At 42.4% G+C, this 23,399-nt stretch overlaps 1 protein-coding gene across 2 annotated transcripts in view; it reads left to right on the top strand.

The window, feature by feature from the left end:
* CAMK4 (calcium/calmodulin dependent protein kinase IV) overlaps nt 1–23,399 on the top strand; it is a 208,603-nt gene that overhangs the window by 66,067 nt on the left and 119,137 nt on the right. For both annotated transcript variants that reach the window (XM_040090933.2, XM_040090934.2), the window contains one exon: nt 5,809–5,887. In XM_040090933.2, the coding sequence (XP_039946867.1) occupies nt 5,809–5,887 (79 nt within the window). The remainder of the gene's footprint in view (nt 1–5,808; nt 5,888–23,399) is intronic.

Raw genomic sequence — 23,399 nt, 5'->3', positions numbered from 1 at the left:
GTTGTTGCTGTTCTTCTTTAGCATGATCACAGTTACACCTGTGCTTTTAAAAGTAAATCTTTTAACAGAATCATTAAACAGCTTTTCAGATTGAAACACATATGTCAGTGAAGGAGAATGGCAATATTTTCAACAATTCTAATTACTGTTCTCTAACTTGGCAAACTACATTTTCCAATAATATGCCTATTTTTGTTTCTTTTCTTTTCTTTTCTTTTCTTTTCTTTTCTTTTCTTTTCTTTTCTTTTCTTTTCTTTTCTTTTCTTCCCTTCTCTTTTCTTCCCTTCTCTTTTCTTCCCTTCTCTTTTCTTCCCTTCTCTTTTCTTCCCTTCCCTTCCCTTCCCTTCCCTTCCCTTCCCTTCCCTTCCCTTCCCTCCCTTCCCTTCCCTTCCCTTCCCTTCCCTTCCCTTCCTCCCTTCCTTCCTTCCCTTCCCTTCCCTTCCCTTCCCTTCCCTTCCCTTCCCTTCCCTTCCCTTCCCTTCCCTTCCCTTCCCTTCCCTTCCCTTCCCTTCCCTTCTTCCTTCCCTTCCCTTCCCTTCCCTTCCCTTCCCTTCCCTTCCCTTCCCTTCCCTTCCCTTCCCTTCCCTTCCCTTCCCTTCCCTTCCCTTCCCTTCCCTTCCCTTCTCTTCTCTTCTCTTCTCTTCTCTTCTCTTCTCTTCTCTTCTCTTCTCTTCTCTTCTCTTCTCTTCTCTTCTCTTCTCTTCTCTTCTCTTCTCTTCTCGGGTTCTCTTCTCTTCCTATCATTCAGTCTTCTCTCTCTCATCTTCTTCCTCTTCTCAGTCTCTTTCTCCTTCTCTTCTCTTCTCTTCTCATTATCTTCTCTTCTCTTCTCTTCTCTTCTCTTCTCTTCTCTTCTCTTCTCTTCTCTTTTTTCCCTATTTTTCTTGTTCTACATGACTTCAAATAATTTATGTTTTGAATTCAGGTAGACTGTTTCCAGGCAAAGATTAAAAAACCCAGTAGCTGGATGCTCCTTTAGGCCTCATTTTCTTTAGAAGTAAATAAATACACACTTACATGCACAAAAAAAAAAAAAAAAAATATATATATATATATATATATATATATATATGTATATATATGTCATGTAAATGTGTGTGTGTGTGTGTGTATATGAAAAGATATATATGTTTCTATATATTCACTAAATATAAAGAGGCAAAAGCTGACCGAATCAATTCTAAATAAGCAAACGCAACATAGTGAGTAATTTTGTGGAATATGGGAGACATGATTTCTGGTTTCTCGCCTGAATTGGTAATGGGTCACTTTTCAGTCATACACTGTAGTGCAATTCTGGAAGTGATTATCAATTGTTTGGGCTCAGGGCCTTCTCAGTTTCTCTCATTTAATCTGTTGATAGGGTAGGATTAAATATTCTCTTGAGTTGTTGTCTGCTGCTTATCAAATAAGTGCCTTAACCATTGAGTATTGGTGATCTCTTTCTATAGGACTATTTACATTTATCATTCAGACAAAGTGAAACACCCCTTGCAGAGAATGGGACATTTAGAGGCTCATGGTCTGCATGTCTGGCCATACAGGGAAGTGGCATATTGCTGCAAGGATTCCTGGTTTCTGTGTGTTTGTGTATTCTGACCAAAGGTATAAATGAAGTTTTCAGTTGATGCAAATTCAAGAGAAGGTTCTGAGAGGCTGGATGATGGCAGTTAAGGTTTGATGTAGCAAAAACTTGGGGTAGACTGAAAAATGGGAAGTTTGACTCAGCCAATATATCAAGCAGTAATTCAATTTATTAATTAATATGATAAAGTATGAGCAAAACCAGCGCTGGGTACAGTGGTGGGGGTTTTCCCCTCCAGCTGCACACTTGATTGCTGGGCTTGATGGTATTTATTGATCATATTCATGCATATTCATAAGCTTTCTCAGCAGTTTCTATTTCTAATTTTTTTATGTCACAGTTCTATACTTCAGGATCGTAAACCTATGATGGTGATGTTTGGTTCCTTTCCAATTTCTATACTCTATTGTGATCTATTCCAGTTTTCAATATTCTAGGATGTACATCCTAGGATGTGTATCCCAGATGGTGGGGTCCAGCTTCTATTTTCTAGGACCATTAATCTATGATAGTGATGTCCAGCTTCCTTTTTGAAACCATTAATCAGCAACATTGATGTCCATTTTCCTTTTTTAAGGATGTTTTCACCATTTCATTAGGACCTTGGGATAGGTTCACTTCCCTCTTTTGTTTAAATGCTTTATACATTCTAAAGCTGCAGTTTAAAATCTTTAATACAAAGCAACATTCTAAAGTTATAATTCAAATACTCTCACTACAAAACAGATTAAGACTTCTAATAGTTAATTGTGAACAAAAGATTGGTTCAAAGGCCTTCTTCCATGCTTTGCTTTCCTCGGTTGTTTATTATAACTCATCTTTATAACTCTCCCATGGCCATGTTCCACACATTTCACAGTTACAATTACACAGGTTACCTTTATTTACCTGACATGAAACACAGCTTTGTATTTCACAGTAGGGGCAAGAGGTTACATATTAGCAGCCCTCGGAGTGTTTCAGCTTCACATGAGAGTCTTGCAGCTGAATCTTCCCTCTGCTCTTTTAGTAATGAAAGCTTGAATTGCTCCAGCTGGTGACCTTCCAAGTCACAGTCTCAGGAAAGCTGGATGTGCTGATTCAGCAGAAAGCTTCAGCAGCAAGCTCCAGCAGGAAGCCAAAATAAGAAGCAAAGCAAACCACTCTGATTTGCATGAGGCAGTTCTGTTTGCACATTTACATTAAGATCCATAGGCTGATTTCAGCTCACACCACCCCTCCACCACACTCCCTGCATTTTTTTTTTCAACTGTGAAAAAGCAAAGATAGCCTGTTATCAACAACAACAACAACAAAAAAGGAATCTGGTCCATACTTGTAATTGCTCTCTGCCATGTTTAGCACCAGGCATAGTGTAAGCAGGTCTCCATCCACTTCCTGGATTCCTGTACTGGTTTCTGGCATGGAAGAGGAAAGCTCTGTTAGTTCTTAGCTAAAGTTAGGTGTTTTCTCTCCTGGCTGGTGGGACCATGTCTGTCAGAGCTGGGTATGGCCATGTAAACCAAAAGCAAAATCTTTCAAAGTGTTCCCAAGTCTTGCAATACCTTGTCATCAATTTTATACCAAATTAGGATTCCAGGGATATGCGGAAATCTGTACCATAGAGAATAATTTTGAAAGTTTGTGTTTTGAATATTGACTAATGAGCCTGATGCCAAACTGCACAACTGGATTCTCTCTCTGGGCTGTTTTAAACCTCTTTCAAGCATTACACTGCCTGCCTTCCAAGTTTAGGTACAGTAAAATGAACAGTTAAAGGTGGTGTGATGCTATCTATCCTTGCTGGTCCATCTCATCACTTAGCCAATTAAATAATCTGGAGTGTTCTAGTGGCTAGGCTCTTATTTACATGGAAGACTTGGCAGCACCAAGTTGCAAACCAGTGCAAATACTGACAGTAACTTTACTGAGAGACAGGGACTGCCTTCCATTGCCACAAAAGCAGTGAACACCAAGATATTTGCACAGGAATGATCATCTGTTCGTTTGGATTGTCAGCTGGATAGCTTATCTAATTCTGCCCTTACCCAAATACAATAATTTCTAGAAAGTTTTCTGCCTACTTTGTAAGAATTTATGTAATCTAATGAGTTTATTGTTTATACTGCACTCTGTGTATCTGAAGCAGGGTACAGAAGTGATTTGCAGTTTATGTGCTGCCTTCCCCATTGCAATCCTGCAGTGAAATACTGGAGATACAAACCTTATCACAGCACGTTCTTATAATTTTTAGCAGGTAAAGTCTTAGAACTTCTAACAGTTTTTTTTGTATTTAAAAGTTGTGTGGGATTTTTTAATGAGGTATATTTTTTCTTCTTGCTAAATAGTCTTTGGAGACTTGGCCAAGGAGAGGAGATCTAATAAAATTCATGTAATGATTCTGGGAGTCACTGAAGCTCTCAATACTCCCACACGTTTATCAATATATTTTTAAGAGAGACAGATCATTTTTGCATTTGAGATGAAGTGAAGATTAATTTATATGTGGTACAGAGAGGCCCTCAGATGACTGAGCTACATAACCCTTGCCACAGGCGACCTTCCCTTATGAAGAATTCTTTCTGAAGTAAATCTCAATCAAACACCAGTTCTTGTGCTCACCCATGTACTTATGAAAATAGGGATCTGCCTACTCAGAGCCTTGTCTGGCACCTGTCTGACCATGCTGAGGAGGGAGAAGTGCAGGATACCCATGGCAGTTTTGTACAGCACCTAGAATAATGAACCTTGCACCACAACTTTATTCCTATAGTCAAGCATGGCTATGGCATTCTACTGTTTAAAAGAAAGCTGCTCCTGTCATTGTGCAGCTTCTGGTAGTCTCCTGTAGACTTACTGAGATGAGTTTCTCTTGGTTCAGAGGGATCTGCAGGGCAATTTGGCATCTGGTATGCATGATAGTTTGCTCACTGCAGAGTTGCTGTATGCACTTCTGCAATGGTTGTTCAGGAGGTCATATATGATAACTGCAGTCCTCTTTACCTTAAAAATATGCATCTGGTTAGAAGTGCTGAGTCTTGGAGTGGGTCTGAAGGCAGAAAGTTTCCAAAAATGCCTTAAGTTCAGTGATCTGACTTTAGTGCATCCATTTTGGGTAGAATACAAAGGTATATGAATGTAAAAATTAAAGTACAGCAAGTTAAGCCTCTCTCTGGAGACCATCTAGCCCTACTACCCACTCAGAGAAGTGCCTTCCATCCAGCAGAGACATACTTTTATGTTCGGAGTTCTCAGACTTTACACAGTCAAGTAACTACACATTGAAGGGAAGATCTAAGCCCAGTCCACTTTTGATGTGAACTGAATTAACCTAAGGTGCTGCTTCCTCTGTTTGGTGCCTGATGGCAATTCATAAAGAGATGTGGACTCTATGGTTTGATGCATAATGTCAATTTACTGATTACAGAGCTCAGAGTATTTATAACTTTTCAGTTGTAGCTAAAAATAACTCCTTGCTTAAGAAATAATAACCATAACAACCATATCTCTGTTTCTTAATAACATTGCTTAACAATAAGCTAGCACAGAACTGCATAGACATCTATGGACTTGCATACCAAAGTACGCCGAAGCACACTGTTTGTTTATCCCTTGCTTCTTTCTTCTGGGTTCTGCTTTCAGCTGCCAGAACTTGTGGCCTACCAATGCTAACATGTCCACTTTTATCATGAGCTGAGCAATGCTCTCAGTTCTGCTCTCTAGCTGTATTCCCGCAGTACCAAATTTGACTTCCTTGTCCACTGGGCAAGGAGCAGTGCAAAAATTTTCTCTTCTGTTTCACCACTGCTGTCATCAATAATTAGTGAAAAATACCCCACAATGTAGCTTATTTTTGCGAATGTGTTGCCTTAAGGAAGGCAAGATGTGTTCACTTGATTATCCAAGGAAACATCCAGGAACTGCCATGAGAACAGAAAAGGTGGGACCAAGCAGCATATTGAACTCTTGCAACTTCTGTTGGCTGAGCAACTGCTGAAATTCACTGGTTAAACACAGAGAAGTTTTGATACTTCTTGGGGTTTGGGGGGGAGGGTTTATTGCATCTGTAGGGAAAAGTGAGATAGTTTTGCCCAAACTGAGAGGAGTAGAAAATGTAGGCAACTCTGTTTACTGACAGATTTGAAGAGTTGTATGTACATATGTACAGCCCAATTATTCTTCCTTTTTTTTTTTTCTTTTTTTTTTTTCTTTTTTTTTTTTTTAATTTATTATTTTAAATTTAGTGGGGCTACATCCATTGTCTACAGATGCAGGCAGAAAGGGACCCAGAAACCTTACGCCGTCAAAATGCTGAAGAAGACAGTAAGTCATTTTTGTTTTGCTTTGCTTTGGAATATGTTTGGGATTTTCTCTGCTGTTGTTTTCTTTGTTGTTGTTGTTGTTTTGTTTGTTTGGGTTGTTTTGGGTTTTTTGGGGGGGGTGGGGGGTGTGGGGGTTTTTTGGTGCAGTTTATTCATGTGGGGAAAATGTGCTAGATTTAGGATTATAACCTGCTAAACTTATATTTTCCATGAGTGAACTTTGGCTCCTCATCACTAAAACAGCTGTTAGAGGTAACACTACTGTAGTGGGAATGCCTTGTCCCCACAAATTGGGCTTGTATCTTCAGCTGGTGTTGTCCATTTACACTTGGATTTGGCAAAAAAAAACTTTTAGAAAAAATAAATCTTTTTCTTTCACTAAAAAAACCCACAAACCTCAAACAAAAAGGACACCTTGAATAATTTAAATACTTGGTGTTTTTTCTTTGATTTAATATATTGTTCTGCTCAAAAAAAAAAGCCATGGCACAGTTAATCTTCTATTAGAAACTGAAACACCAACTCAAACACAAGTAAAATTAAACATTTTGGAGAGGTTTTTTTTTTTTACCACTACGAAATTAGTAGAGAACTAGTTAAGATGATAATTTATTTTTAGAGCTCCACATATGTCACAGTTACACTACAGCTATTTTTGTGTTCTAAAAAATAAATGGTGGAAAGCAAAAAGAGAGATTAAGAGAGGAAAGGCTAGATATGGATTGACAGACTTCAAGCTGAAAGACTTGGTGGGGTATGGGGTAGAGCAGTTTATATTCCTAGAATGGGAGAAGTCTAAGAGAAAGCAAGCAAGCTGTGAGATTACCTGATGAATGGTTTTGATTCAGTTTATTCCAGTGTTAGAATATTCATTATTCCACTGTGTTCAGGAACGTTTACATGTAAAAATGTAAGGCCAGGTGGGTAGGCATAGATGTGTCCAAATGGTGACTTAACTGGTGGTTTATACAGCAGAAAAGAGGCAGTCCAGGAAATTCTTAGAGTGCATGGAGGACAACTTTCTGTCACAGCTGGTGGGTGAGCCCCCCAGGGGAAGGACTATATTAGATCTGCTGTTTGCAAATAGAGACAGGCTGGTGGGAGATGTGGTGGTTGGAGGCCAATTGGGGTAGAGTGATCATGCAATTACAGAGTTCTTGATATTTGGTGAAATCAGGAGGAACACCTCTTGCGTCATGTGGCAGCAGTGACTGTGTTGTAATAAATACGATTCACCAAAATCGATAAATCAAAATTTGGAATTTTATTGAGAGACAAAAATGACAGTCTTGGACAGCCACAATTAAAAGGACAGCATCGAGCCTGGGGTCGGCGCCGGGTGAACAATTGATAACACACTCTGTCAGTCTGTTATCCCCCAAGTTCACATTTTTCGTTTGCAACAGTCTCTTTTTATACACTGGATCGCGGAGAGAGGCTCGGGATTTCGACGGTCCTTCCTCCGAGGCATCTTCATTAATCATGCAGGGTTTAGTTCTGAGAGTTTGAATAGATCGGTGGAGGAGGACAATACTGTTAATGGTTGGGTCCAGGTGTGGTGTGGAGATGTTAATTTCTGACGGAGAGGATCTAGATATTGATCTGAGGTAATCATCTGGTTCTCCGGGCTATCATCTCCGTTTTCCATCGCCTTTTGTTCCCTTTCAAGGATTCCCGGCAGCGGCATTTTTCTCATTCCCCTTTCTGGTAATTCCAGTCATGTTTTCCTCGTGTCCCTCCCATGCCTTTTCGGGATAGAGAAATTCCTGTATTTTGTTGAGCCACCTTCCCCTGAGTTAACTCACAACATGCTAGTTTAAACAAAACTTAACTTATAACCTGCTAGTTTATACAAAACTTACACTTATATGGTTTGTATTACATTTTATATCCTATTAACACGAATTAACTTTAGGACATATATCACAGAGTCCAGGGAGGTTACAACCACCAGCAGGGAAACATACGAGACAAGTCTTTGTTGTAAGCACAAGAATCCATTTATTCCCCCCTCCCCGGGTGGGAAGGGGGTGAGAGTGAAGAGGGGTGAAGAAGAAGAAGAGAGCGAGCAGGGATTTTATCGTGGATTTTATCAGGTATTTTAAGGGAGGAGTCTTAGGTTTAGGTCAAAACGGCGTGATCAGATTTCAGCCTCCTCAAAGGAGGACTCTACAACTGCTCCCTTTATGAATTGTGTTGAATAACTTATAATAAGGGGGTTCTCGGGAAGATGACTTATTGGTTTGCAAAATTAAAATGAACATTATTAAGCTAAATTAATGAGTAACAGAAAAGCTTTTGAGACTTAATTACAGAGAATAAAGTAACAGAATTGATGATACTGAATAAAATTAATACATTTTCACTTAATGAGTTAGTAGTTCAATCTCCTTTGGCTTTTGCTCTTCCTACCAGAAGGGGTGCAGTTCTTTCATCTCTTCATTATGAAGGGCACAGTTCTTACTCTTCGGTCTCGGCTTTGGTACTGATGTTGTGGGTGTTATTATTGTAGATGATGAAGACTGTGAAGTGAGGAACGGTGAAAGCAGCAGTGAGAGCTGTTAGCAGCACATGGCAGGGTCCGGCCTTCTCTCGGGGTTGCGCAGTTCCGCCACGCCACCTCTACCTCGCTGGCTGCAGGGCACTGCAGGGCCTGGCACTATTTCTGGCGAGCCCCGCTTCATCTCCTGTGCCACGCGGGCCCGGGGTGGGGCTGGCTGCAGGGGACAGCAGGGCTCAGCACTCTTTGGCCCGCCCTGTCTTGCTTCCCCTGCCTTGCGGGCCCGGGGCGGGGGCAGCTGCAGGGGACCGTGGGGCCCGGCACTCTCTCTGGCCCGTCCTGCCTCGCCTCCCCTGCCATGTGGGCCTGGGGTGGGGCAGCTGCCACCACGCGGCAGGAAGTTGGGGGTAGTAGGCAGGGGGGAGGGCAGGCACGGGACCAGAGAAGAAGGACTTTGGCGGGAAAGAGGGGATCTCAAAACCGCGTGGTAAGTGCCATTTTTAGAAGGAGCGCCTGGGACGGCATGGCCACTGCCTTCCCGAGCAGGGAACAGGTGATATGGAAAGACAGGGGCGAAGAAGGACACAGGACATCGGGAGGACAGTGGCGCACCCACGTCACTTCTGGACGGTTTCCAACCTTGTTCTGCCTTCAGGAAAAGGGGGATAGGGGTGGAGATGGGCACAGGGTGATGGAGAGATGGTAGCAATTCCATGCCGTCCTGGCAGTTTTCACTACTTTGTGCACTATTAGGAACAGAGGGAAAGGAATGATATAGGCAGCTTCACAGAAACTGAAAAACGTGAAGGTTCACAGGACAAAGGGTCTAGGGCGCTGACCTCTGCATGCAAATTGTCCATAATCAGCCATAGGTAGCCACCAGGATTTTATCGTCCATAAGTTGCAGCAAATGTGTCAGGAGAGTTGGTAAGAGTCCCCAGCATGGTCTTTTTTGCAGGCAGACGAGCTACTTATAGCTTTTAAAAACTCCTTCCCATGAAGAATGAAAAGACTTGTGATGGTAGATGTTAGTCCATTGCTCAGTGCCAGAGAACCAGTCTCCTTGGGAGTTTCCCTCCCTGTAAGCTTTTTACCTCCCTGTTTTTATGGGGGTCCCACAGAGGTGATTTACAGCGTGCCGGTCTTTTTGTCCTTGCTGGTTGCCTGCATTCTCCTGACTTATTAAAGAAATAAGGGTATTGATCTAGTGTCGATACCCAACTGTAACAGACAAAAACTCTCTAACAGTTTAAAGTTAGAAAATGTATGTTTATTACGACCGGGCAGCACATGGGGTATTTCCCTAATACGCACTGCGAAATTCACAGGTAATTACAAAGCCTTTTATTTACAAAAGTGTTGAATACCCAAAATACAAATACATATTCCTACCCCTGTCATCTCCCATTCCTCACTTCATATGCTAATTGGCAAAAAGGCTATTAAGCATGCGTACTTTATTTCCTAAAATGAGTCAGTGGTCTATTCTGGGGAGGAGTCACCCAGAATGAGGAAGTAAGATGAGTCTTCCTTGTTCTGACCTTTCTGCCTTTTCAATGCATTTGTGACAAATGAATCCTTGGTAGAACTTATAATTTCCTGTGTTCAATGGGTCCTTTAAGCAGGAAATCTGCAGCTATCTTATGTCCTATTTACCACATTCTGTTTTTCATTATAAGCACAGCTACATAAACATAAAGCTGACAAGCAATGAGTTACTAAATCCGAGATACCTTATCTAAGATCTGGCTTCTGTTAACTGTGAACAAAGCTTACCTATCTACTTCAGCTATTTCAGCAACTTATTATCTTAACTTTCCTAAAAATCCCTAATTCTTCAAATTTAATGTTTCACTCCACCATTTGTTGCATCGTGTGGCAACAGTGACCGTGTCCAGGGAGGTTACAACCACCAGCAGGGAAACAGACGAGACAAGTCTTTGTTGTAAGCACAAGAATCCATTTATTCTCCCCTCTCCGGGCTGGGAAGGAGGTGAGAGCAAAGAGGGGTGAAGAAGAAGAGAGCGAGCAGGGGCAGGCTCGTGGGTTTTATCAGGTATTCTAAGGGAGGAGTCTTAGGTTTAGGTCAAAAGGGCGTGATCAGATTTCAGCCTCCTCAAAACAGGACTCCACAAACACCAATAAGACTCTTGCATTGGATTTCTGGAGGATATAATTTGGCCTATTTAGGAGACTTATCCAGAGAGTTCTTTGGGATGCAGCCCTTAAAAACAAAGGAGTTCAGGAAAGCTGGGTGTGTTTCAAAACAGAGATTTTGAGGGCACAGGAACAGACTATCCTTGTGTGCCAAAAGACGAGTCAACAAGGTAAACCTCCAGCCTGGATGGGCAAGGAGGTTTTGGAGGAACTTAGGAATAAAAAGAGGATGTATCATTTTTGGAAGGAGGGTCAGGTTTCTCAGGAAATATTTAAGGGGGCTGCTAGAGCATGTAGGAAAAAACTATGGAGCCTAAAACTCTGTTTGAATTTAAAACGGCGATTTCTGTAAAGGATAATAAAAAAATGTTTCTACAAATATATTAATTGTAGAAGGAAGGGTAAGGCCAACCTTTGTTCTCTGCTGGATAAGGGAGGGACTTAGTAATTGCAGATGAGGAGAAGGCAGAAGTGCTTAATGCCTACTTTGCCTCAGTTTTCAGTGGGAAGACAACTTGCTTTCAAGACAACTGTTCTCTTGGGTTGGTTGATGGTGCTAGGGGACAGAATGGTCCCCCCATTATCCAAGAGGAAGCAGTCAGAGAACCACTGGGATGCTTGTATACTCATTAAATCTATGGGCACAGATGGGATCCATCCCAGGGTGATGAGGGAGCTGGCAGATGAGCTTGCAAAGCCACTCTCCCTCATTTACCAACAGTCCTGGCTCACTGGCAAGATTCCAAATTGTTGGAAACTGGCCAATGTGACGCCTGTTCACAAAAAGAGTGGGAGGGAGGATCCTAGTAATTATAGTCCAGTCAGCCTGACCTCGGTACCTGACAAGATAATGGAACAGTTTCTACTGAGTGTCATCACACAGAATTTAGAGGATGGCCAGGGTCTCAGGCCCAGCCAGCATGGATTTAGGAGAGCTAGGTCAAGTTTGACTAACCTGATCTCCTTTTATGACCAGGTGACCCACCTGGTGGATGCAGGAAGGGCTGTGGATGTTGTGTACCTGGACTTCAGCAAGGCCTTTGACATTGTTTCCCACAGCATATTCCTGGATAAGCTGGCAGCCCACAGCTTGGACAGGAGCACTCTTCACTGGGTTAGGAACTGGCAGGATGGCCAGGCCCAGAGAGTGGTGGTGAATGGTGCTGCATCCATCTGGCGGCCAGTCACCAGTGGTGTCCCTCAGGGGTCTGTGCTGGGGTCAGTTTTGTTCAATATTTTTATTGATGACATGGATGAGGGTATTAAATCTTTGATTAGTAAATTTGCGGATGACACTAAGCTGGAAGTGTGTGTCAATCTGTTGGAAGATAGGATGGCTCTGCAGAGAGATCTGGAACAGTTGGATGGATGGGCAGAGTCTAAGAAAATGAAGTTTAATAAGTCCAATTGCCGAGTCCTGCACTTTGACCACAATAACCCCCTGCAATGTTATAGGCTGGGGACGGTGTGGCTGGATAGTGCCCAGGAGGAAAGGGACCTGGCGGTACTGGTCAGCAGCCGACTGAACATGAGCCAGCAGTGTGCCCAGGTGGCCAAGAAGGTCAATGGCATCCTGGCCTGTATCAGGAATGGTGTGGCCAGCAGGAGCAGGGAGGTCATACTTCCTCTGTACTCGGCACTGGTGAGGCCACACCTTGAGTACTGTGTCCAGTTCTGGGCCCCTCAGTTTAGGAAGGACGTTAAGATGCTTGAGTGCATCCAGAGGAGGGCAAAAAGGCTGGTGAAAGACTTGGAACACAAGCCATATGAAGAACGACTGAGGGAGTTTGGTTTGTTTAGCCTTGAGAAAAGGAGACTCAGATGTGACCTTATCACTCTCTACAACTTCCTGAAGGGTGGTTGTAGACAGCTGGGGGTTGGTCTCTTTCTCCCGGCAGCAACTGACAGAACGAGAGGACACAGTCTCAGGCTGCTTCAAGGGAAATATAGGCTGGACATTAGGAAAAGGTTTTTCATGGAAAGAGTGATAAGGTACTGGAATAGTCTGCCCGGGGAGGTGGTTGGAGTCGCCATCCCTGGACGTGTTTAAAAAAAGACTGGATGTGGCACTCAGTGCTATGATGTAGTTGAGGTGTTAGGGCATGGGTTGGACTTGATCTTGAAGGTCTCTTCCAACCTACATATTCTGTGATTCTGTGATTCAGTGCAAGTTGTAATAAATGGGTTTCACATGAGCAAAATGTTGGCATTAATTTGTTATCTTAGAATGTAAGCCAAGGTTTAAACTGGAACAAAGATTCAGTTGTGTGTGCTGCTTTTGAGTTTGCATCTGGTACACTGGAAGAAGAAGAGGATATGAATTGCTGCAAGTTGTAGTCTGCTGTTCCTATGGAAGGGCAAAGAATTTCTGAGGTTTCATCAGTTCATTATGCCAGTGTCTTAGGTTGCAATACAAGATGTAAACCAAAGTACATATTCTATTACAATCTGTTAAAACCAGGTGGGGCAGTGTTTTTATCTCTTCTATGACCCATCCTTCCTTCAGCGGGATATCTTCTGTTAATGGGCCATTGAGTCTCACTGCACGACTGATAAAATTACATCATTCCATTGTGAGATGCTCCCAGGGGGAGGAGCCAAGCATTCCTGCCTGGATTTAATCTGAGATTTGGAACACCAGAGGCAGCCTGTTTCCACTGAATTCCCAGAGGAAGACTGGACCCATCTACCACTGGACCACCACTGGACCTTCAGAGGAAAACTGCACCCTTCTACAGCATCATTGCTTCAACAGAACCCCATCTGTCATTCCAGGAGGACTGCAGCCACCATTTAATTGGACTGCTGTTGGACCAACAGGGTGTCAGGTTGTATTCTGATTCTGTCAGTGTTTTGTTTGGGTTTTTTTTGTTTGGTTTTTTTTTTGTGTGTGTGGTTTTGTTTGTTTGGTTTTGTTTTGTTTGTTTGTTTTTGTTTGGTTGGGGGGTTTTTTTGTTTGTTGTTGTTTTTTTGATACTGATGCATTTTTATTTTAATTTTCCTAGTAAAGAATTCTTATTCCCATATCTTTGTCTGAGAGCCCCTTAATTAAAAAAATTATAATAATTTGGAGGGAGGACATTTACATTTTCCATTTCAAGGAAGGCTCCTGCCTTCCTTGGCAGACACCTGTCTTTTCAAACTGAGACAGTTAGTGTTTCCCGTAATGCTTTAGGAATATACTGTCTTATAATTCTCATTCTGAAATGCACTAGGAAGAACTATCTGTCTTAAAAATATTTCTGTGCCTTTTTTTTTTTCCCCCCTTTTTTTTTTTTTTTTTTTTTTTCCCCTTCATGGAAATTAATTCATGTTTACAATTGTCACGTTTATGCATTTATGATAGATATATTTATTTGTCTCTGAAGCTAGTTAATTTAGACTTTGGTAGACTTACTGTAGCAAAGTTTATTATTATTTTTTTTTTTAATGGCAGTGAAGGAAAAGACTATAGTTAGGTAAGTTGTTTTCACATAAGCAATTGCCTGGCTTAATGCAGCTTTGCTTATATTAGCAGTGTGGTTAAGCTGTTCTCAGACCTGAGTTGTTCCCAGTGGAATTAATGCACTTTGGGATGTTTTGCGATACAACAAGTAATCCTCTTAAACAACTGAGCTTTTCTTTATATATGAGAACATGGGAGACAATGCTTTAAGGATGTGCCACTGCTTGTGTCTGTTGAATTTAGAGATGTAGTTATTATCACAGGAACTGAACTATCCATGTTAGAGTGCTCCTACAGCTGGAGATCTGATCGTTGCTGTTACTATCTCAGTATAAAAATAACCATGTGTGGGCCAAGTAATGTACTAAAATGCTGATCAGCTTAAATGTCCTGTTGGCTTTTTGAAAACAACAAGAAAAAAGGATGGTAGTTAAATAGTGGAGAAAAAGGGATGGGAGGAAAAGAAGAGTCTGTGATTGGTTTTGGTAGACTCCCATTCCCTTTCTAGGGGATTGAAGGAATGGGAGTGCGTGAAATCAGAAGGTGAAAGAAGATGACAGAAGAGCAAATACTCCTGATCTTTCCATTCAAACAGACTGACTGAATGGAAGTAGTCTGCACCTCTGAACAAGACTGACTCTCTGAGGAACAGGGATAGGGTGGTCCAGATTGCTCTGGAAGTGATAGCAAATGATGTGTGATTAGGAGGCTGGTGGCTGATGTGCAGCTCCAGATTTCTGATTAAAGATCACTAAAGTGCTGTCATTCTAAAGCATTAGAAATTATTACTTTTGTCCTATGGAAACAGCTTAGGTAAGAACATATGAACCTTTAGGATTGAAGTAGTCCTCTAGGAGCAGACTGCAAGAAATAGCTTTCAGTGTTCTTTTCATTTAAATGGAATTAATAATTTTTCATTTTGCGTGATTAATGCGTTCTCATTTAAGAGCAAATAAAATTATGGTCCTATGGACCTATCATCTAGTTCTGAGAATACATGCTTGTATAGGGGGTTGAGTTCCTAGAAGCTTCTGCAAATAATACATTTTTACCATCTTGTTTAGTAAAACAGCAGTAGTTTATATGTTAGTTTCTGAGGGGGCCTGGGGTGTGGGTGGTTTCATCTGTGGCTTAGGGGTTTTTTGTTGCTAGTTAAACCATCAAAGAGTAACAGAACAAAACATACTTAAACGAACATTTCTGTGTAATAAAAATAAAAGAAAGCATTCATAATATTATATTTCAGTTGAGTGGTTTAATAATTCTTAACCATTAATACTAATTTTCTACTATTCCAAATGGAGGAGGAAAAAAGGGTTTTTCTGCTTCAAAATTATTGAAGCAGAATGCTTCCATTTTCTGTTGATTTTAGTTGTTTTTTTTTCAAATTCAGCACAAGTTTAGGAGTAGTTTCAAATCCTGTAATTACACTTACAGTGAATAAAATTTAGTTCAAAGAACACCTGTGGTTCTTACACCTGAAGTGTCTTAATGTCAAAGTTGGGAAACTGTGAGAGACCTTTTGAGAGACCCAGATGATGGTTGATGGCAAAAGGCACAGAGCCTGCTCTATGTCCAGGAGGATATCACGGCTTTATTCTGGGGTCCTGCCCCCACCAGCCGGAGCTCTTACTTAGCTCCTTCCCCATCCCTGCCGGTGCCAGAGAGACCGAGATCTCAGCTGTCCCAGGGCTTTTTCCAGGGGGGACGGGCCTAGAGGCAGGAACAAGCCACTACCCAATCAGGGATAAGGTGGGAGTGGAACAGAGTTGGGTTACATTCCAGTGTGGGGGATGGGCGCAGCTGAGCAGGGACAAACCACATGATACAGTTTCCAAGGGGATACAATAGAAAACATTACAAACCCCAGTATAAAAATGGAACACAATATAAACCCAATTAATGCGCTACAACATCTCCCTCTTTCTTATTAAACTGAGGGGGAGGAAGGCTTAGTCTGTGGGAGATGTTCAGAGTTTGGACCTTGAGTACCTTTAAAGTTGCAGTAGAAAAAAATGACCTTTAGTGCAAACAAACTGTCCAGAAAAACACTGTTAAGGGATCTCATTAAGAGAGGGTTCAGTGCTTTCTCCTCCTCCAGGCAGCACTGACCACTTGTGGACCCTCTGCAGGTGGCTTTGCAGTTTTAGAGATGAAAGGTTTCACCCACTTGGCTGGCACCCACTTGAGACCTGGGGGAGTGGACACATAGGTGTATCCACGACCCCAGGTGACCAGATCATGAGGACTTTTTGTTTCTCTGGTCACTGGATCCTTTACTATCCATCCGGTGACTTTTGCTGAAAGGCAGAGCTGGTTAAAGCAGGATTAGTTAATTCAACATTTGCATTTTCCAGTTTTTTCTCCCCCCTCCTCGGACTTGCTCCATTTATGTCAGCACGCTGGGCAAGCTAGCACTCAGCTTTTAGTTTTTTAAAAAATTCTTTTTGGGCCACCGAGACCCCCCGCCCCCATCGTCCCAAAAGTCCAGCAATTGTCTCTTTAAAGGGCATTGAGATGTCCAATGTCCAGCCTGATTGCACAGGAGACATGTTGTTCTTCTCTTGGGTGGTGGTCGTGGCATGGGCACAGGAAGCACGGTGTCTGCAGCAGCAGCTTTTTGTGGCGGCTTGACTCTGAAACTGCGGCTTTGGTGAGCTGTTATGAAGGGAAATTTCCTGGCACACATTTGGAGCATGTCATGTAAAGTTGGAGCTGGTTCCATGGACAGGCTGAGGATAGCTGCCTTTTCGTTTGCATTGGTCACCACCATTTCCTCCAGGACCTGTTCCTGGGCTCCTTCCTCCTTAACCTGTAACTCAATAGTACTGGTTAATCGCTCCTCAAATGTTACAAAAGGTTCTAATGGAAGCAAAGGAATTTCCTGAGCCTGCTTGAGGGTTGAGACCCATTTACCATCACTACATAGATGTTCAATAGAATTAGGAAATTGTTATTGTCAACAGCCATTTCAGGATTTTGCCAAAGCTCCGGAAGTAAATCTCTTCAGACGTCAAAGGGAACTGTAGGATTCCCTGCTAAATTTGCTTTTAAACGGTTGCAAAAGTATTCACTTTCATATCCAAAATTGATCTGAGCTTTGCATAAATCCGGAATCGCTTATTGGGGGAAGGGGTCCCAATAAACATGGACAATATCCCCCCTTTTTGACTGTCGATATGTGAAAGGGGTAGCAGAAAAGCCGGGATCCATTCCTGCTTCCAGGTTCCCAGCCTCCCCCCTCCCCTCCCCTCCAGGGTGTGGGAACTGTGACTGTAGGGGAAACCGTGGGAACCAGGGGCAGGGAGGGGCTGGAGGCTTGAGTCACAATGGGCGGAGTCGGAGGGCCGAGTTTTGAGGGTAGGGGGTGGAGTCAGAGGAGAGGGCAGTGCCGGGGGAGGCACCAAAGGGAAGGAGGGGTCTGGGGAGAGGAAGGGATTGCAAAAGGGATTGTGGGAAGGAGGGACAGACAAAGAGAAAGGCTCCTCCTGATTCGAGAGCACATGGCTTTGGCCGTTTTGAACAAAGGAGTCCCCTCCATCTTGTAATCCCCCCCAGAACTGAGACCAGCCTGGGGATCACTAAGATGGGGGGTTTGAGCACCTGAACTGTCTGCAAAAGTACAAACTGGGGAAAATCCACAAAGAACTGGCTTTTTTTTTTTTTTCCTTTTCATTTTGCTTTTGCAATGCAAACTTAATTTTTAAGCTATAAAAAGCAAAATTTGCATTTTCTTTATTATTAGGGGAGCCAGATTCAGCTATTTCTTTGCAACAGCCTCCCAAAATTCTGGGTAGCTTATTTGCTCTAATGATACATGTGGAAACTGAGAAAACAACCGCCAAATTAATTTTTTCAACTGTTTCTTTGAACAATGGGTCTTCCCATCATCCAAGGCACTTAAAATTTGATAATAGACTCTTTTTTGAGACACAGACAGCCTAGCACTCATTTTTGGCTCAGATTTTAAGTTTCTGTGTTCCCTTTAACTGTGACTGGGAAACCAAAAGAAAAAAAAAAAACCAACTCGCTGGCGTGGAGGAAAAAAAAAAAAAAAAAAAAAAAAAGGGGGGGGGAACAGTTACCTTTTCCACCCTCCTCTCAGGTAGCTGAAAGGAATGTGCTATTAAAGCACCCTGAAGGTTTACTCTGAAAGCAAAAACCTTCCCCCAAAGAAAAAACCCTTTTCCCTGAGGAACACTGCGTCTTAAAAAGGTTTTCCCTTAGATAATACTCACCAAAAATCCATTGTTCAGACGAATCTTTCCTTTATTTCCCAATCACTCCTTTTGCCTGAGACTGACCCTTTTGGTGCAAAAAGACCTTCCAGTCTTGGTTCCCAGGGTTGGCTTTCCACGAACATGTGGTCACCTTCTCTGGGAGCAGCCTGCTGTTTGGGGGGCTTCTTTGCAGCACTCTGATGGGTTTTTTAAGTCCAGAGGGAAAAAACTACAGCCCTGGCCTGTGGAGTCTTGTGTTTTGGAGACTCCACAGCAAGCCTGACGTGGATGGGCTCCATTACTGAACTCACGTGCCTGCATGAGGTTCCTTGGCCATGTGCTCCATGCATGGCTCTTCCAGCTTTCTGGGAGCTCCTTGTGGCTTTGAGCCACACGTTTAGGCACCATCTGTGGGAGTTCTTTTGAGAGACCCAGACAACCATCGATGGCAAAAGGCCCAGAGCCTGCTTTCTGTCCAGGGGGATATCATGGCTTTATTCTGGGGTCCTGCCCCCGCCGGCTGTAGCTCTTACTCAGCTCCTTCCCTGTTCCCGCTGGTGCCAGAGAGACCGAGCCCTCGGCTGTCTCAGGGCTTTTTCCAGGGGAGACAGGCCTAGAGGCAGGGACAAGCCACTGCCCAATCAGGGATAAGGTGGGTGTGGAACAGAGTTGGGTTACATTCCAGTGTGGGGGATGGGTGCAGCTGAGCAGGGACAAACCACGTGATACAGTTTCCAAGGGGATACAATAGAAAACATTACAAACCCCAGTATAAAAATGGAACACAATATAAACCCAATTAATGTGCTACAGGAAACTAAGAGGCAAGTTAGAACTTCTAGAACTGCTAAAAGAATACTGTCAGAAAGGTTAAAGAGGTCTTGAGAAAAACCAGTTTCGAATTAGTAGGAGTGACACTCTCTAATAATGTACAAGAAATAAAAATTGTAGTGGCTCTTAAGAGCTACAAAAAGAAAATGTTCAAAACCCACCATCTATGGGTGAGATGAATAAGCATGCAAAAATACTGGCTGTGATTTCCTCATCCAACCTTTGTGAGTAGTTCCTGAGCATAACTGAAATGCAATAGCATGCTCATTTGCTATGTTTAGCAGGTCTCTTAAATAGGTAGTAAATATAAATATATGAACCATGTAATTTCTTTGGGGGGGGGAAATCTATTTCATGAAGCAACAAAGAAGCAAAAAGAGATCACATAGCACTTCAGAAAACATCATGAACTGAGTCCGCTACTATGATGAACTTTTACACTTGTAATTGCAAATATGAGGTTGTTTTGCTTTTCACTATGCATTTTACCTCTCCTTGATGGGTCAGTGCTACAGAAAAGTGAAGTATCTTTAGGATACACTTTACAAAAGTTATTCTTACTGCTCTTAAACTGAGACTTAAAAATTATGTGATATTTACAACCAGTCATTCTAGAATGGTTGTTGCAGCAAAAAACATAGCATGTGGATCGTATTGGAAGAATGCAGTTCTTTAAGGAAGCAAACATGAGGTATTTTTAATATGAAGCTTCTCATCTGCTTTTCACCCTTTGGTGTGTTTTGAGGAAGTTAAGCAGCCTGGAGATTATCTCAGAATCTGGGTAGGCAAATGCCTTCCAAGAAATTAGATCCACTTCGGCTTCAAATTTCCTACCTGAGTCTGAACAAGTTGCTTTAAAAATAGTGATGAGAACAGATGGACTCTGTTACATCATTTCTGAACAAAGACACAAAGTACCTGCCTACATTGTAGGTCTACCAAGTGCTAACTACTGCAACTGAAGTAATTTTGGAGCTGTCATTCCAATAAAGCAACACGCTCTGCTGATAGGATTCTGAGCTGGGCTGTCAGTAGCCTGGGTCCTGGCACATTCCCAGTATTTCTTTTGCTTTCAACTTTTTCATCCACAAAAATGAGATAATTTTTTTATTATTATTTGCTTCTCAGCAATGCTTTGAAGGATAGCCTGGTTAATATTTCTAGGTTCTAATTGATAGATGCTGTCCCCTAAGAGCAATAAGATATTACGAAATATTAGACCTTGTCTGTTTCTGTCAATGCGACGTACAAGTATAGACACTGTTTTGGAGAATTTTCATTTTGATTTCAACATTTTTTTATGTGTGAGCATCCTCCCTCACACAGTTTGTGATACTTAAATAATACTTCTGCAGCATTTTTATCAAAATGAGTATATATGAAGCAGCATTCTTCTTGCAGACTGGTTGGTATTCAAAATCAGACACATGCAGGCCCACCTTTTTCTCATATCTGAAAGAGAGCAACAGCTTTTGAGAAATACATACTCTGGAAATAGTTGGGCTGGGATTAATCCAATTGTGCAAATAAGTTAGACAATTTGAGGACAACAGATACTATATGTCTGTGGATCAGGAAGGAGAGTGAGCAGATGTAAAGGTAATTGGCTTCCCTTGTGGACAATTGGGGTTGCATAACCGGGGTTAGGGTCTGAATGAGATTGTAATGGTCTATAAGGCATATCTAAAAAGTCCTAATTGTATTAATGTTTGCACATATACATGTAGACACACACATACGTATATGTGTATGTGTATGTGTATGTGTATGTGTATGTGTATGTGTATATGTATATGTATATGTATATGTATATGTATATGTATATGTATATGTATATGTATATGTGTATATACATACACACACACACACATTGGGAAGAAGGGACAGGCAACTCAGGAAGAGTACAAGGATGTCACTGGTCATGTAGAGAGAAAATTATAAAGGTGAAAGCTCAGACAGAACTCAATCTGGCCACTGCTTTGAAAGATAATGAAAAGTGTTTGTATTTACAAGTACATCAACAACAAAAATGAGGCCAATGAAAAGCTTCATCCTTTATTGGTTGCAGAGGCAAACACTGGAACCAAGGATGAAGAAAAGGCTGAGGTACTTATTGCCTTCTTTGCCTCTCTCCTCAACACGCTTGGTTATCCTCAGGGAACCAGCCCCTGAGATGGCAGACAGGGACAGAGAGCAGAACAGACCCCGTGCAGGAGAGAGGTAGTGACCTGCTGAGCCACTTAGACACTCAGAAGTCCATGAGACTAGGTGGGATTCATCCAAGTCTGCTGATGGAACTGGCGAAGGAGTTTGCCAAACTGCTCTGCATCACTGATCATCAGTTCTGTCTAACTGGGAAGGTCCCAGATGATTTGGAGGTTGGCTACTGTGATGTCCATCCACAAGAAGGGCAGGAAAATGAACACAGGGAAGTACAGGCTTGAGAGCCAGACCTCGGTGCCAGGGAAGATCATGGAGAAGATTATCTTGAATGTGATCACATGGCACATACAGGACAGTACAGGGCATCAGGCAGTCAGTAGGAGTTCAGGAATGTCACATCCTGCCTGACCCATCTGATCTCCTTTCATGAGCAGGTGACCTGCCTAGTGAATGCATGAAAGGCTGTGGATGTGTCTACCTTCACATCAGCAAAGCCTTTGGCACTCTCTCCCACAGCGCTCTCCTGGAAAAGCAGGAAGTCCATGCCTTGGGCAGGTGCACTCGTGGTTGGGTTAGAAAACTTTTTGGATGGCCTGGCGTTTGAACAGTGGTGAATTGTGCTGGATCCAGCTGGCCTCTGGTCACTCGTGATGTCCCCCCAGGATCAGTGTTGGGTCCAATTCTGTTTAATATCTTCATTTATGATCTGGATGAGGGGGTCAGTTGCACCCTCCATAAGGTCATGGATAAGTTAGATTAGAGTGTTGATCTGCTGGAGGGCCGGAAGGCTCTGCAGAGGAATCTGGACAGGCTGGATTGGTAGGCCAAGACCACTTGTATAAGGTTCAACAAGGCCAAGTGCCATGTCCTGCTCTTGAGTCACAATAACCCCTGCAGTGCTACAGGCTAGGGGAAAAGTGTCTGGGGAGCTGCCTGGTGGAAGAAGACCTGGGTGTGCTGGTCAACAGCAGCTGAACATGAGCCAGTTGTTCCTCAGGTGGCAAAGAAGGCCAATGACACCTGGCTGGGATGAGCAATAGTGTGGCAGCGGGACCAGGGTAGTCACCATCACCCCTGTGCTGGCACTGGTGGGGCTGTATCTCAAATCCTCTGTCCAGTTCTGGGTCCCTTACTGCAAGAAAGACATTGAAGTGTCAGAGGAGGGACCAGAGCTGTAGAAGGAGAGTGAGTCCTTTGAGGGCCAGGTGAGGGATCTAGGTGCCTTTAGCCTGGAGAAAAGGATGCTTAGATGATCTTATTGGTCTCTAAAACTGTCTGAATGGAGGTTGTAGTAGGATGAGGGTCATCCTCTCCTCCCAGGTAACAAGAGATAGGGTGAAAGTAAATGGCCTCAAACTGCAGCTGGCAAGGTTCCAGCTGGACATTGGGAGGAATTTCTTTACAGAAGGGTGATTAGACATTGGAATGGGCTGCCCAGGGATATGGTGGAAGCACCATCCCTGGAAGTGTATTCAAGAAATGACAATGTGGCACTCAGTGCTCCTGACTGACAAGATGGCAATTGGTCAAAGACTGGATCATCAAGACCCTGAAGGTCTTTTCAACCCAAGGGATTCTGTGATGTATGTATCTAGGCATGTATGTTTTATAGACAAACATATACTAACACCTATATACACACCCTAAAAGATTATGTATTAATATGATAGGTATTTAAAACTCTCTATATTCCCAGCTCTACAGGGAATATAGCTGGCTGGGTTTTTCATTTTCTGTTGCAGTGATTTGGTGGTATTAAGTGGTTATCAAGAGGCTCATGCAAATGTTTGGTCTTTTGTCTTGAAGGAGCACTGCTTTTGGTTGAGCCTTCCCAGCTGATTAGGAAGACAAACATCAGGGTGGAAGGGGTAGGGGAGGAATGGGTGGAGACTTATGTATCACAGTTGGTATAATCAGAATTAGTAAATTGTTCCTTTATTGACTTCAGGAGAAAATTATGTATGTTTGTAGCTATAAAATTAAACCTTTTATTTATTGCCATGTGGTCTTATGTGATTTATATTTTAAGTGTTTCCTGCCTCCATATGCTTGTTTCTCTATAAATTTTATATATGAATGCATATATATATATATACTCATCTCTGTGTATATATCTTTATTTATATAGCTTTATCTATCTATATCTATAGATCTAGATCCATATTTAATCTATCCAACTCCATTGGTGTGCTAACAT

The sequence above is a fragment of the Hirundo rustica genome, chromosome Z (assembly GCF_015227805.2).
Source record: "Hirundo rustica isolate bHirRus1 chromosome Z, bHirRus1.pri.v3, whole genome shotgun sequence".
Lineage (NCBI taxonomy): Eukaryota > Metazoa > Chordata > Aves > Passeriformes > Hirundinidae > Hirundo > Hirundo rustica.
This window is presented reverse-complemented; position numbering and strand designations above follow the sequence as displayed.